The sequence below is a fragment of the Ascidiella aspersa genome, chromosome 1 (genome assembly GCF_963924565.1).
Source record: "Ascidiella aspersa chromosome 1, kaAscAspe10.2, whole genome shotgun sequence".
In the NCBI taxonomy this organism is placed as follows: domain Eukaryota; kingdom Metazoa; phylum Chordata; class Ascidiacea; order Phlebobranchia; family Ascidiidae; genus Ascidiella; species Ascidiella aspersa.
The window spans coordinates 3,907,270-3,921,180 of NC_139447.1; the positions used below are offsets into that span (position 1 = coordinate 3,907,270).

Below are 13,911 nucleotides of genomic sequence, written 5' to 3' on the forward strand. Positions count from 1 at the left end.
GAGACAAGGGAAGCAGTGCATTTTATATATTGTTAATTAGTGTAATAAATAATTTACGTTGGAACAAAAAAGCTAAGGCTGACATTTGATCTACAAATCAAGCCCTTATCATTTGTTTTTCCGTAAGCCATACACGCAAGGTAGTTATACAATAATTTACAGGCCTACATGTTTCGACAAGAAAGAAAAATATTACTCTGCGAATAACTTACTTTTTTATCGTTTTGCTTTTTAAGTATGTAGAGCATGTAAGTGATCCTGTTTTTTATTTTGCGTAATTTTCCGGTTTTGCAAGTATGTGTTGATATCCTTCGGGCGTTTCCCCTTTAATTGTTCATATAGTTTACATTTTATATATTTTCGCTGAATCGTTTTTGTCTTGTTTTAATCACTTTGCTGAACCTTGTCGTATAATTTTCTTAATGGTTTTATCAACTATTGTCGCAACTTGACGCACTGAACCAATAAAGTCAACCGAGAATTACGTATTTGTTTTTTTATTTATTTCGATAGGCAATGCTTTCGCGAACAAGACTACATTTTCTGTAACAAGTTTGAATAAAAGTAAAATTTATAGTTTTAAGATAGCAAAAAAATATAAATAAAATATCAACCATGTTTTGGTCACAATTTTAAAGCAAACACAAAAAAACAGCTTTGCATTGTTTACGAATTATAAAATATACAATATACTTTTTCATGAGTAAGCCTACAAAATTCGGGATTTATTTTGGCGGTTGTTACAGTTTGCTAAAGAAAATTCTGACAAACTCCCCAGGAAAAGAGAATGTTTTTGAAAATTGTTGAAAATCTAAATAATTTTTAAATTTTAAGCAACCGTATTGGGGTTATAAAGTGTTGATGTAGATCGTACACAAACAAAAAATAAACAAAAAATGTAACACAACTGTGTAATTTAAAACAATTTCTCTTTCCACCACAAGTAATAAGAAAGTAATATCATCCTTTTTTCACCAAAGCGTTAAAAACATTTTCTGCCGGAACACATAGAAATTTTAAGAGCTGACGTCACAAAATGACGTCATACAGGATGCTTAAAACGAGGTTTCCCTTAGATTAACGTTCGGTGTAAGGCACAAATCTGCAACTAAAACCCTGCAATAAATAAATTTTAGAGATGATGGACTGGCATTTAAAGAAATGTTTATGTCGCATTCACTAGCAAAACTGTTAAATACATCAAATACAGTAAGTAAAGCCAACAGCTATATAGAATAAAGGAAAATTCCGTCAAGCCTTTCATGTCAATTTTTAACCCGAGTATTTAAGGTTTTTATGGCATATTATAAATAAAGCCATAGAATCCAAATGGTATATATACAGTAATTAGCCTTGCTACGGAAGTACTGACCAACGATTAAGGCATACGCATAATAATATAACATGAAATTGGGCTAAACTGTTTTCGGTACTACCCTTTCCGAATGGTGCCCGGTATAGCATAATTTTAATTGTGACAGAGCTGAAAGGGTCCGGAGATTTTAATAAAACGAAAACGAGAATCACAGATACGACCATAAATACAACATGACTTGAAGCGCGAGAAGTAATTTTCTTGTGTTCAGTCCTTGTCAGGCAAGATTACCATCAGAAGAGTTTGAAAAAAATTGTTCGTAAATCCTGTAAAGACGATAAAATTATTGTCGTAAAATATCTAAATGTTGGAGATTAAAATAATTAAAAACAGTTCGTTTATTAATTTAGTATGTGTTGTGCAGTTTATTTACAGATCTATATAAATGTTTTTGGAGAACTTAATCAAAACTTACATAAATAAACAGAAAGTAGATATCGCTCTACTTAAAATGAAAAAAAAATGCTTTTTCCCACAATGAAGACAAAAATATTTTTGTTGCTAGGAAAGAAATAAATTTAATAATTTTATTAGTTTAACATTTACTTTTGCCAATGACTTGAAATTGACTTGCTCTGTCAATAACTTAATGATTTGGAATTGCACCTGCTTGTCATTTTTTGAAACTATGACTCAAGTTACTTAGAAAACGAGTTGTTTGCAACCAAAGGCGCCCGCATAAAGGGGGGGGAGTGCAATATGAATATATGTACGAAACGCTACACTAAGTATTTATTGATTACCTAAAATATGGTATTTTTATATTTTATTTGGTATTTTTTTAAATTTTTTTAAAAGTATGGTATTTTTTATATATATATATAAATATATATATATTTTTTTATTCTTATGAATTAATGGTTAATGTGTAATACTGTTAACCTTCATAAGTACTAAAAATTACACTTATACATACAATAATAATAATCGCATTTTGATATTTTTTCATGGCGGCGCCCATGTTTGTAACACTGGGGTTTGTACGTAACACTTCTTTCCCCTAATACCGGACGTTTACTAAAACTTAAGCAAGTTAAAACGGCTTACGTAAAACTTTGCTTGTGACGCGAAAATGCACGAATGGAATGTAGAAGACCAGTCCAAATAGCATACACGCAAGGGCGATGAGATATTCGACTTTTGGATGGTAGACCATCGATGCTATGACCAAGTAGGAACTGCCCAGGCAGAACGTTATGGGAACAAACAAAGGAATCTAAAAAAAGCGATATTGAGTTACGTGAATGAGAAAAGAAGGTTTGGAAAGTACAACAGGCGTACTGATGCTAAGGTATAGGAGCAATAACGCACACACAAACGATAAAATAATCCTGTGCATCATACTTGATACTGGCATTTCATTCTCACAAACCAGTTTTTTTTAAACGTCATGAGAATATTTACGACGATTTTTTTAAAAAAGCGTTAACTTTAAACTGGCTGCACAATCAGTTTGTTTATTGTCGTCATAAGTTGGTACACAATTTAGACGCGGGATGCCTATCCCAACTTAAACGTTATTCGAAGATTAACATGCATTAAATGTAATATGGCTGGTAAAAAAGCTTATAGACTTTTCCCTGCGACTGACAACCTTAGCAAGTGGTCAACCGGAGTTGCGTGCAGCCTCTTGAACTGTTAGCTGAACAATCATTTGTCAGCATGATCTTGTATTTTTTGGAATAGATGGGATTCAGAAATTAAATCGGTTGTTTATTAAGCGGGGGTATATAAAAAAATTGTTTTGGAATAAACTTAACCCCTCAACTTTCGGATTACTTTTCGCGTAACATTAGAGTTTTTACCGAGTGCTGTTTCATGACTTCTCCTTCAATAATCTTGAAAGATAGCCAATTAGTTTCTCTAGCAAACAAAGTTGTTCCTCTTGATCCTTTGTACAAGTTGGGTGAAAAAAAATTTGCCGACGTCATCACCAAATCGATGACGTCACGTTAAAATGTATTTTAATGACAAAGAACAACTTCTAAACGTAATTTTGCAGAAGTCCCAAAGGGTATCAAAAACTACAATCAGTCAGTTTGCATGGCTGCTAAGGAAAACATTTGATTCTAACTTTGCTTTTAAGTTTTTAAGAAAATCAAAGTCTCAAGAAAATAAAAGTGCCATGCAATACTAACAATAGGTGAACCGAGCTTGAAATACTTAATATTACAAGCGTCGAGCATCTGAACATTTTGCTTCTTATACCTTGACAGGTCGTGGTCGATCAGGCATCTTCCATCTAAAGTAGAGAAGAGATGCTACTGCCAAGAACAAATATCCCCAATACGCGAAACTGAAATATCCCAGGAGAGAGTTGAAATCGCCCACAACAAGCAGGATGAGTGACAACGCGCCCTATACCAAGAGGACACACAAAAAAATACTATTATATATATGAAATCCATAATGTGAATTAACAGCTTGAGAAGCGCTCCGCTTCGAACAAAAATCAGTCAGCAATGGCTAAAATCTTTTAATACAAAAATGCTTTTGGCCATATAAATAAATGGCATTATCAGTTTCTCTGTAGAAATTAATAGTAAAAAATATTAAAAATAAAATAGTAAATAAAATACATCCAAGACTAACATGGACGAAGACAAGTTGCGTTTAACGCCGTTTTAATTCGGTCTATTTATATTTTGTTATGAAAATATGGTATAGCTTTTCCTGAAAAAAAAAAAAAAAATTTCTTATTTTTTTGCCCAAAAAAATTCGATCAGCATCATGCAATGTTAATATGCAAAATGAGGGATCGGACATCCCTTCATATATATTATATATACGTCTCCTTACGCCGAGCAGAACAGACGGAGTTGGGGTGAGCCTTTGCACGTGAATCATGGAAAGGACTTGGTTAAACAGACCCTCCCTGGCCGCAACATAGGGGATTCTCCCCGCTGTGAAAGTGGTCCCCACGCTGGAACCGAAAAGGGAGCAGGCCACAGAAAAGGGGATTACCCACGACATGGGACCCATCACTTCCGAGCCGAATTTCTGGAACAAAAACAAATACAATTACCAAAGAAGCTATTGTTTGATTAATTACCCATGGGTTTAATACTCAATCTAAGATAAAACCGCTACACAGCGGGTCAGTGGAAATCCAATGAAAACTGAATGGGAAAAAGCTGAATCGGCACGCATCCCCAAGGGGGCAATAGAAGTTTAATAACCCCTGCTCCAAGATGATTGTTAGAAAGGCTGTTAAATATTGTTTACGCATTATTGTAGTTCACAACATGTAATGCATCGTCCTTTTTACTCGGTAAAAAAATGCGTTGCTTTTCATAAAAACACGATGTGAAACCTTCGTCGAATGACTATTTTTTAAAGAGATACTTTCCAATGCAAGGATACAAATGCCCTTTAAAATGTTAACCCTCCAATGAAACATTTAAATATTTGGTATACTAGGTTTGTTATAAAGGTTAAAAGAAACAGCAGATTTTTGCTGATGCAGAGGTTATTTATTAATTATATCCTGGCTCCGCAACCCACTTTCAATTGCGGCACACATAGAGAGTTCCAAATATTCTGCAGCACACCAAGAAAAACAACTCGCTCTAAGATGATCGTACAGATCCGTGCATAGCGCACCCTGTTAAATATTGTTTAACGGTTAAAACGTATCATAATTTTTTATGATGCAGTACAGAGCCCGCAACCCAGTTTATTCTTGCGGCACAGTATAGGAAAGCTAAAAATTTCTACGACACAACCCAAAAATGAATGTCAATCGACAACAAAGCTTTAACAAATACCCAAGGCAGCTCATAGCAAAAGTTAAGTCTCATGAATAAATGAGCACTAGGCGAACTAAAATCGACTTATCGTATTTCTTATCTTAGGATTTTTGCGATTTTTACTTATTCCACTGTCGTGTACCGGTACGTATTCCGTTTGATAGCGATTCAGAGCAAATTTAAGGCTTTTCAATAGGATTAGAGCAGTGCTTTTCAACCTTAAGAATTTCCATCCACACCTTTTTTATTTCGAAGAATTTCCATCCGCACGAAACAAGCACAGGAAGTTTGCAACCTTTAGTTTTATTGGTGATATAACAATGAAGGGTTTGTGTCATAAAACCGTGTGCCGAAGCCTTGGCCGATATAAAATAGATCGCTTTAGCTGCAATGAACCATTATACTCGACTACTGTACCTGCAAGTGGGCGCACCAACTTCTTGAGAACTGTATTACACAAAAATAATAACATGCACCATTTTCATCCACACATTTATCCCCACGACGTTAGTCATCCGCATTACAATTTTTTTCATCCGCGCAAGTGCGTACCATCCCACGGGTTGAAAAGCACTGGATTAGAAATAAGATTAAACATCGCAGTTTAACAATAAAATTACATGTGAGGTCTTTGGCCGTTTTTGATTTAAAAAAAAAATTGACCGTTTTTGATTTTTAATTGTTTATATCACTGCTTAGGTAACTGTTAGAATCTTGAACCTTAATGACTTTTCGCAAGTCTAGGTCACCTTTAGCATGTAAATCTTAGTTTATTAGAATAACCACAGCATAAGGTAGGAATTGATTTACCCTAAACTACCACCAACGGTCATTTTAACCGTAAAACAAATTCCAATTCCCCCACAATTAAATTCGCTTGATTAAACATAGCCTTTTGTTGTGCTATTGTTTCAAAAAAACAACCATGGAACAATTGCTGCAGTAGCTGGTAACAGTTAGTTCATAATTTTGAGCCAACAATTTATCAATATTTGACGGTTGATGGAAGCAGAAAGCGGAAGTAATTCAAAACGACTACCAACTATCAACAAAACTAAACTGCAAAAATGTCTTGTGAATGCTGTGTGTTAGATTAGATTATGAAAATTGTACAAGTTGTGTGAAAGTTGTGCGGATTGCGCTGACCGCTGCTATTTTTCTTGTTCTTGTATGCTTTTAGAGCCTTGTTGTCCATATAACAAGAAGCATAATAAGGCCGTTTGATCTTTTCCGCTTATTTAAAAATTAATGTTTCAATCAATTTTAATGATGATGATAGCTGTAAACACACACAAATATCAAAAAACTTACACGCAGCTAAAAAGTAGGTTGGGGGTACAATGAAATTCGTGTAAATATGGCCTATGAAGTATATTCCAGAAAATGATATTATAATGGAGCCTACAACTTATTAATCTCACGCCTACAAAGATGCAAGCCTTTTTAAAGAACACTTGTAGTTAAAAGAAACTTATAATGAAATAAAGCTAAATTTTTGGCATTTTATTCTATTGGACAAACGGCCATTTTGACCGCTCGCGGTATAATTCGAGGTATGTCCACAACGAATAAATTATAGTGTTAAGATATGAATTGCGACCTAGGTAATAAATGCAAACTGGGAATGTTTTTACAATGGTATTGGGTCTTTTTAGAATGGCATTTTGAGCGTATATGCATAATCTGTCCTTTCGTTTTAGCATAAAGATTAACAACTATTGCTTTTCAGTTTGTTTGCACTAACCTACTTGCAGTTGAGTTTGTCAAACAAACGAATTCGAAATCTTTCAGCAAATGAACGTAACACAAGTTTTAAAAAAGTTCATAAAACCACGCCTGAAACACCGGTAGAGCCATGCATTAGAACGTGCAAATCATTACTATTTGTGACATCGGTGAAAATGTTATAGTTAAGGTCAATTGAGCAATGCAAAATTCTCAAAATATTCGTGCGAATATATTTTCGAAGATTAAGCTTCGAACCCATTTATCCAAAAAAATAGGAAATAAAAACAAAGCGTCCCTGTAACAGGTAATACAATATCTTGAAGTAAATACAAGCCATCAAGATAGAGTGACTTGCACCAATTAAATAGGTAAAGGTTTTACTTACAGCGCCAACTGCAGGTGTTGTTAGAATTTCGTCGTACGAAAGCACAGTAAAGTAAGCAACGTTGGTAAGCATGTAGAGGCCGGTTACCAGCACCATCGAAGCTATGATTGCACGTGGCATATCTTTGTTTGGATTCTATAAGTAAATAATGTTTTTGTTTTGTTTGGAGAGTTAGCTACTGTGTAAGAACAGTGCACGAGTATTGATGTCCATATGAGCCTATAGGGCAGTGGTTCTCAAACGCAACGGTCCCCCAGCAATTTTTTAATTGCTCACGGTCCTTAAAATATAAACAAATAAACTCAAAATAACACGTTGTTTTCAATTGTATCACTGCTACAGGGTAATCTATAACAAGCGATGTTTTTATTTATTTTAGGTTTTAACAATGTATATTTCATTTATTTTAATTTACAGAAATTATTTTTACAGAATATTATCGATGCTTGTTATTATATTCCTATACCAGTACTTTTGTGTTGGTTTAGGATGATTTTGTAAATTATGTAATAATTTACGTTTTAAGGTTGCAAAATTTACGTTGGGTCAACAAATATAGTTGTATTGTACAAAAATTAATTTGTTATAGAATTGGCACCGACATTGCCCTGGTATGGATACTAAGTCTTGATCTTTAGTGCGTAAGAAATATATTTGTAAATGATATACCTTTATAAAGGTTTTTAAAGCCAAAAAAATCGAGTAGATCGACATCATCTTGATTGAGACGTTTCGATACGAACTTGTATCTTTGTATAAACTGTTACTACCAGGCATAGTAATATTTATCAACAAACAGCTAAAGAGTTAAAATTACCAGAGGGGCTGTTTTTAAATTAATATTGTATGATCCTCAGTTAATGTGACATAAAGTTAATGTGATGGAAACGTCTTAACCAAGATGATGTCGATTTACTCGCCTTTTAGGCTTTGTAAAACACATTATACTTTTGTTATACATATTATTGTTATATATATTACACTTTTGGTGACTAAAAGCACCTTGAGCTCTCAATTAAGACATTTCGAAACAATCTTGATTAAGACGTTTCGACACAATCATATTCAGTTAATGTGACATAAAGTTAACGTCGATGATGTCGATCTACTCGAACTTTTTGGCTTTGCAATTCGTTATATCTTTACACATAATATACTTTTGGTATACATATTATAGTTAAACATAGTCTCTTATACATATTATATTTTTGGTGACTAAAAACACCTTTAGCTCTTCTGTGATAGAGTTGAGGTTATTCCATCCGCCAAACGCCCACAAGCCCTGGAATAAGGACGCCGAAATTTGCTGCACGTTGGGTAATTCACCAGAGAAGGGGTCCTGGAAATGGGACGTGTAACCTTGAAATAGCGCAAAGGCATTCAGGGGACGGGGGTTAAAATAGGTAATATAGTTTTTTTCATGTGGGGTGGGACATTCAGCTGGGGATTTTCGAAATGTAAAGATTACCAGCTATTTTGACGTGGCCTTTTTCGAGAAAAGATGCTTTAACAAACACGGGATTACTGGTTAGGGCAATTTATGCTATATAACCTTGTATCAACTATTTCAAGCAGTTACTATAGCAATGCAGTTATTTGGATAATACTTAAGTCAAACAAATAGAAAACAAATTATTCCGATCCAAAAACATTTATCAATAAACATCATATTACTTCAAAGCAGGGCTGCGGAGTTGGGGTCGGACTCGGGACTCGATGAGTCGGTGTGTTTTGCTGGAGTTGGACTCGGGACTCGAGTAAGACCGCGTAAGACTACCCGAGTCCGACATGCGCATGTGTATTACTAAATTTTAAAACTGATATGGCCGCCAACTGGAGATTGTAAAGGTGGAATAGCATATGGTGGAATATTTTTCAAACATGTATTGTGAGTTGATAAATTATACGACACCCCTATAAGTGAAATGCTAAATATCCACCTTATTTTAGTTATGTAAATGGGGGAATACAGGCTGTAAAGTCGGAGCCTGACACGGGACTCGACGAAATCGCACATTTGACGGGAGTCGGACTCGGGGTTTAGACTCGGGTTTATTTTTTGGCCGGAGGCGGACTAGGGTTATTTTAACCGAATCCGCAACACTGCTTCAAACGTTTTAAAAGTACATGATGCCCTAAAAGCACTCATGCCCTATCAAAATGTTAAAAACAGTAAACGGGCAGGTAACACGTAACTAATAACATAATCTAATTGCTTATTGAACAACAACCTTGCCCAAGTCGAATAATTCCACCAACGACGATGATTGACAAGCCGATGACCTTGCCGAATGTAAAGAGCGTGACGACCTTGGCACTGGCCTTGGTACTGAAACAGTTCAGGGCGACGACAAACACAATGAGTGCAGCGGCGGTCAGCTTAGTTCCGATGAGCGGTACGTCGCCACAGTTACCTGCATGAAATAATCAGTCTTCAATTTTTTAGCTGCTGCTTGTTTTTGTTATTGGTTGTTTATGTTACTAGTCGTCTGTGTTTCTGGTCGTTTGTATTACTGGTCGTTTGTATTACCAGTCGTTTGTGTTACTGGTCGTTTGTATTACTGGTCGTTTGTGTTACTGGTCGTTTGTATTAGTGGTCGTTTGTGTTAAATGTCGTTTGTGTTATTGGTCGTTTGTGTTATTGTTCGTTTGTGTTACTAGTCGTCTGTGTTTCTGGTCGTTTGTATTTATTTGTATTACTGGTTGTTTGTGTTACTGGTCGTTTGTGTTAAATGTCGTTTGTGTTATTGTTCGTTTGTGTTATTGTTCGTTTGTGTTAAATGTCGTTTGTGTTATTGGTCGTTTGTGTTATTGTTCGTTTGTGTTACTAGTCGTTTGTATTACTGGTCGTTTGTATTTATTTGTATTACTGGTTGTTTGTGTTACTGGTCGTTTGTGTTTCTGGTCGTTTGTATTATAGTTGTTTGTGTTACTAGCCGTTTGTATTACTGGTCGTTTTGTATTACGGGTCGTTTGTATTACTAGTTGTTTGTGGTACTGGTCGTTTTTGTTATTAGTCGTTTGTATTACTGGTCGTTTGTATTTATTTGTATTACTGGTTGTTTGTGTTACTGATCGTTTGTGTTACTGGTCGTTTGTGTTATTGGTCGTTTGTGTTATTGTTCGTTTGTGTTAATAGTCGTCTATGTTACTGGTCGTTTGTATTACTGGTCGTTTGTATTACTGGTCGTTTGTATTACTGGTCGTTTGTATTACTGGTCGTTTGTATTACTGGTAATTTGTATTACTGGTTGTTTGTGTTACTGGTCGTTTGTGTTACTGGTCGTTTGTATTACTGGTCGTTTGTATTACTGGTCGTTTGTATTACTGGTTATTTGTATTACTGGTTGTTTGTGTTACTGGTCGTTTGTGTTACTGGTCGTTTGTATTACTGGTCGTTTGTATTACTGGTCGTTTGTATTACTGGTCGTTTGTATTACTGGCTGTTTGTGTTACTGGTTGTTTGTATTACTGGTAGTTTGTATTACTGGTTATTTGTATTACTGGTTGTTTGTGTTACTGGTCGTTTGTGTTACTGGTCGTCTGTGTTACTGGTCTTCTGTGCTTGTGTTAAATGTCGTTTGTGTTACTGGTCGTTTGTGTTGTTGGTCGTTTGTGTTATTGGTCGTTTGTGTAATATGACTTGAGGGGAGTTGAGACTCGACTTCATTTTAGGCACGAGTCGAATTCCGGCAGAGTTGTAAACAAGTCATTTTGAAATGAATTAGGTCCCAGTCAAGTCTTTTGAATAAATAACAAATCAAGTTCAAGTCAAGTTCTTAACTTGCAAATAAAACTTTAGAAAACTGGTAAACTCGTCCGATTTTGAGCAATAACTCAAGTAAAAATACCATAAATATAACACGTAGCAAGCAAATTGTTTTATGTGCAAAAATTAAGATAAATAACCAAATTTTAGAAAAAATTGTTGAATGACTACGCTTAATTTTAACCCAAGTCATTCTTAAGTCAAGCCAAGTCGTTTAAAAATAGTGACTTACATGCAATAAATTCAAGTCATTCACTTGAGTCATTACAACACTGAAATCCGGAGTCGGATTTAAGTTGCTTCAAACCGACTACGCTACTAATATTCTTCTCACCGTATATCGGCTCCAAAACGTATTCGGCGAAGGTTAAAGCAAGCATGGACAGTGCAGCTGGTTTGATCATAAAGGTGGACGTCCATGCAAAAAGATACGCGACCAGGGGACCACACGATTCCAGCAGTATCGGAAACTCTCCCCCCGATTTAGGGATCATTGTTCCGAGCTCCACGTAACAAAGGGCGCCGAAAGTGCTCAAGAGTCCGGCCGCCACCCAAATCTGCAATAAGGTTACTGTATATCAATGCTTCCCAACCTTTTACAATTCGCGACGCTCCTTTAATGCAAGTTTTATTGTGCGACCCACAATGAGATATGGCCAAACAAATAAAGTTACATAGTTACCACTGGCGTACGTACTGAACTAAGAAATGCGGCACAACACATCTAATTGCTACGCATTTGTTACATTGTTGCTTAAATGTTACGTAATGGTAATGCAATAATTTTCCGATTTGATAGGTAATTATAACATTTAAAATTGCTTCGCGACACACCTGAAATATATCCGCGACCCCTGGTTGGGAAGCCCTGCTTTATATAGTAAAGCAGGCCAGAATCTCAACAGGGGACGTGGCGTTATTTTGCACAATGTGCGCAAAAATGTGCAAAAAATGTGCGCACCTTTTTGAAGCCAGCTTAAAATGTGCGCATATTGTTAAAAAAAGTGCGCACATTTTTGAAGACAGTTCTAAATGTGCGCACATTTTAAAGTAGCTTCAAAAAAGTGCACATTTTTGCGCACATTGTGCAAAAATTGTTCACATCCCCGTCTCCAGAATCTGTACTGACCAACAACAAACTGTATATACGATATACATTTTTATTAGTAATTTAAAGGCTATACACAGTTGTGTTGTAATGCCTTAAGTCATTGACTTGACTTGAGTTCACTTAAGTCACGTATTTCAAATGACTTGACTTAAATCTTTTGACCGAAATGACTTAACTTGACTTGAGTATTTTGACATCAATAATTTGACTTGACTTCAGTGTTATGGACAAATGACTTGGGTGGACTTAAGTCAACGTTTGAATTTCATCTATTCTGCTTGAGTGAGCATAGTAATGACGTCATTGATGTCGGATCGGATCGCGATACCTTATCGGGTATCAGTATCGGAATAAAATGTATCGGACATCATCACTCACCAGCATTCCCACCCCGAGTGAACCTGCGTTTTCGAAGACGCCCCTGGGTGAAATGAAGATTCCAGAACCGACGATGGAACCGAATACGAAGCCACAGGCGCCCATTAGGCCAACGTGGCGGGGAAGCTTGACCTGGTCAGGTGCGCTCATGATGATTTATTAAAAACCTATTCAGTGGTTCTTAAACTTTTTGGGCACGCGACACACTAAAAATATCCTAAATATTCCGCGGCAAACTTTTAACAGAACAACAATAGAGTATAATTACTAATTTTACATTCGCCCTTAACACACAACAAACTAAATGTAAATGTCTCAAACTTATTAATTTGTAATGAATAGTGCGTATTTAAATCTTAAATGCTTGCGTGTATGCCTCTTGGTAATACAAATAACCTCTTTTCCTAAATTACAAAAAGTTTCGCGGCACACCTGACAATCTCTCGAGGCACACTAATATGCTGCGGCACACAGTTTGGGGATCACTGTAATAAATCATAGAGATAGTACACATACTTTTGTGACGTCATACTGGAAGAAAGCGTTCCGATTTTAATCCAAACAATTATGTTAACCCTCGTCTTGACTAAATTAGCAAACACGATGAGACCTACGCTGCTATACAACGTTGTTTAACAGCTTACACGGTTATACCCTTGGACATGACAATATCCTACGCTATTTCACCCTGGTAGACAAATACCACACATATATAAAAGCAAACGTTCTACATGCTCACTATAGTTGGTTTTACCTGATGTAAACAGAGCGTTAACTGAACGCGACTGCATTTCGCGGAAAAACGCGGGAAAGCCTACAATCTAACAGCTTTGAACCACAATAGCAGCTGATTCAATTGACTTCTATTGGTTCGTGATGTTCGTAAGTATAAGCATGATTTCGCGTAATTAAAAAAAAACGTCTACTGCACTTTATTAACAAACTCACGAAAGGCACTTACTATCGTGAGATCAAATTTAACGTCATTGGAAATGTTGGCGACAACCTTTGGACGCCGTAAATGACGCTCGACCGCAAATGATTGCTGAACAAACATCTTTACGCTTAATCGATGGTCACACTTCCACGCTAGTCACAGCATTACATATAAGTCAGCGAAAAATGAACTATGCGATTTCACACAAACGTACAAAACTGTATGTTGAACAGCTTCACCGAACAATTTATTGTCATTATTGTTATATTTTACAGTCACAGGCAATTCACGTTCAATCTAATTGAAATATACTGACGATGCCTTTGTCGGCGAAATATATATCTTTTAAGATCTTTTATTGAGTCTGACCTGAACTGCTAGCTTTCCAAGAGTATTCTGCTGTTACTGATCAGGAATTAAGGTCGACATTTATCTTGCAAGGGTCAAGTTGACTTCTATTATCACATATTCAGTGCAAC

The 13,911-nt window shown here is 35.9% G+C and overlaps 1 protein-coding gene across 1 annotated transcript; it reads right to left on the bottom strand.

Annotated features, from left to right (window-relative positions):
- Nucleotides 1-1,582: 1,582 nt before the first annotated feature.
- On the bottom strand, nt 1,583-12,645 carry LOC146166613 (b(0,+)-type amino acid transporter 1-like). The gene is made up of 9 exons (XM_083392581.1): nt 12,496-12,645; nt 11,341-11,563; nt 9,469-9,651; nt 8,463-8,596; nt 7,238-7,372; nt 4,175-4,375; nt 3,584-3,733; nt 2,423-2,591; nt 1,583-1,641 (listed from the first exon to the last, which is right to left on the bottom strand). Exons 1-9 carry the CDS (start codon nt 12,643-12,645, stop codon nt 1,583-1,585), a joined length of 1,404 nt encoding a protein of 467 aa, XP_083248707.1.
- Nucleotides 12,646-13,911: the final 1,266 nt, after the last annotated feature.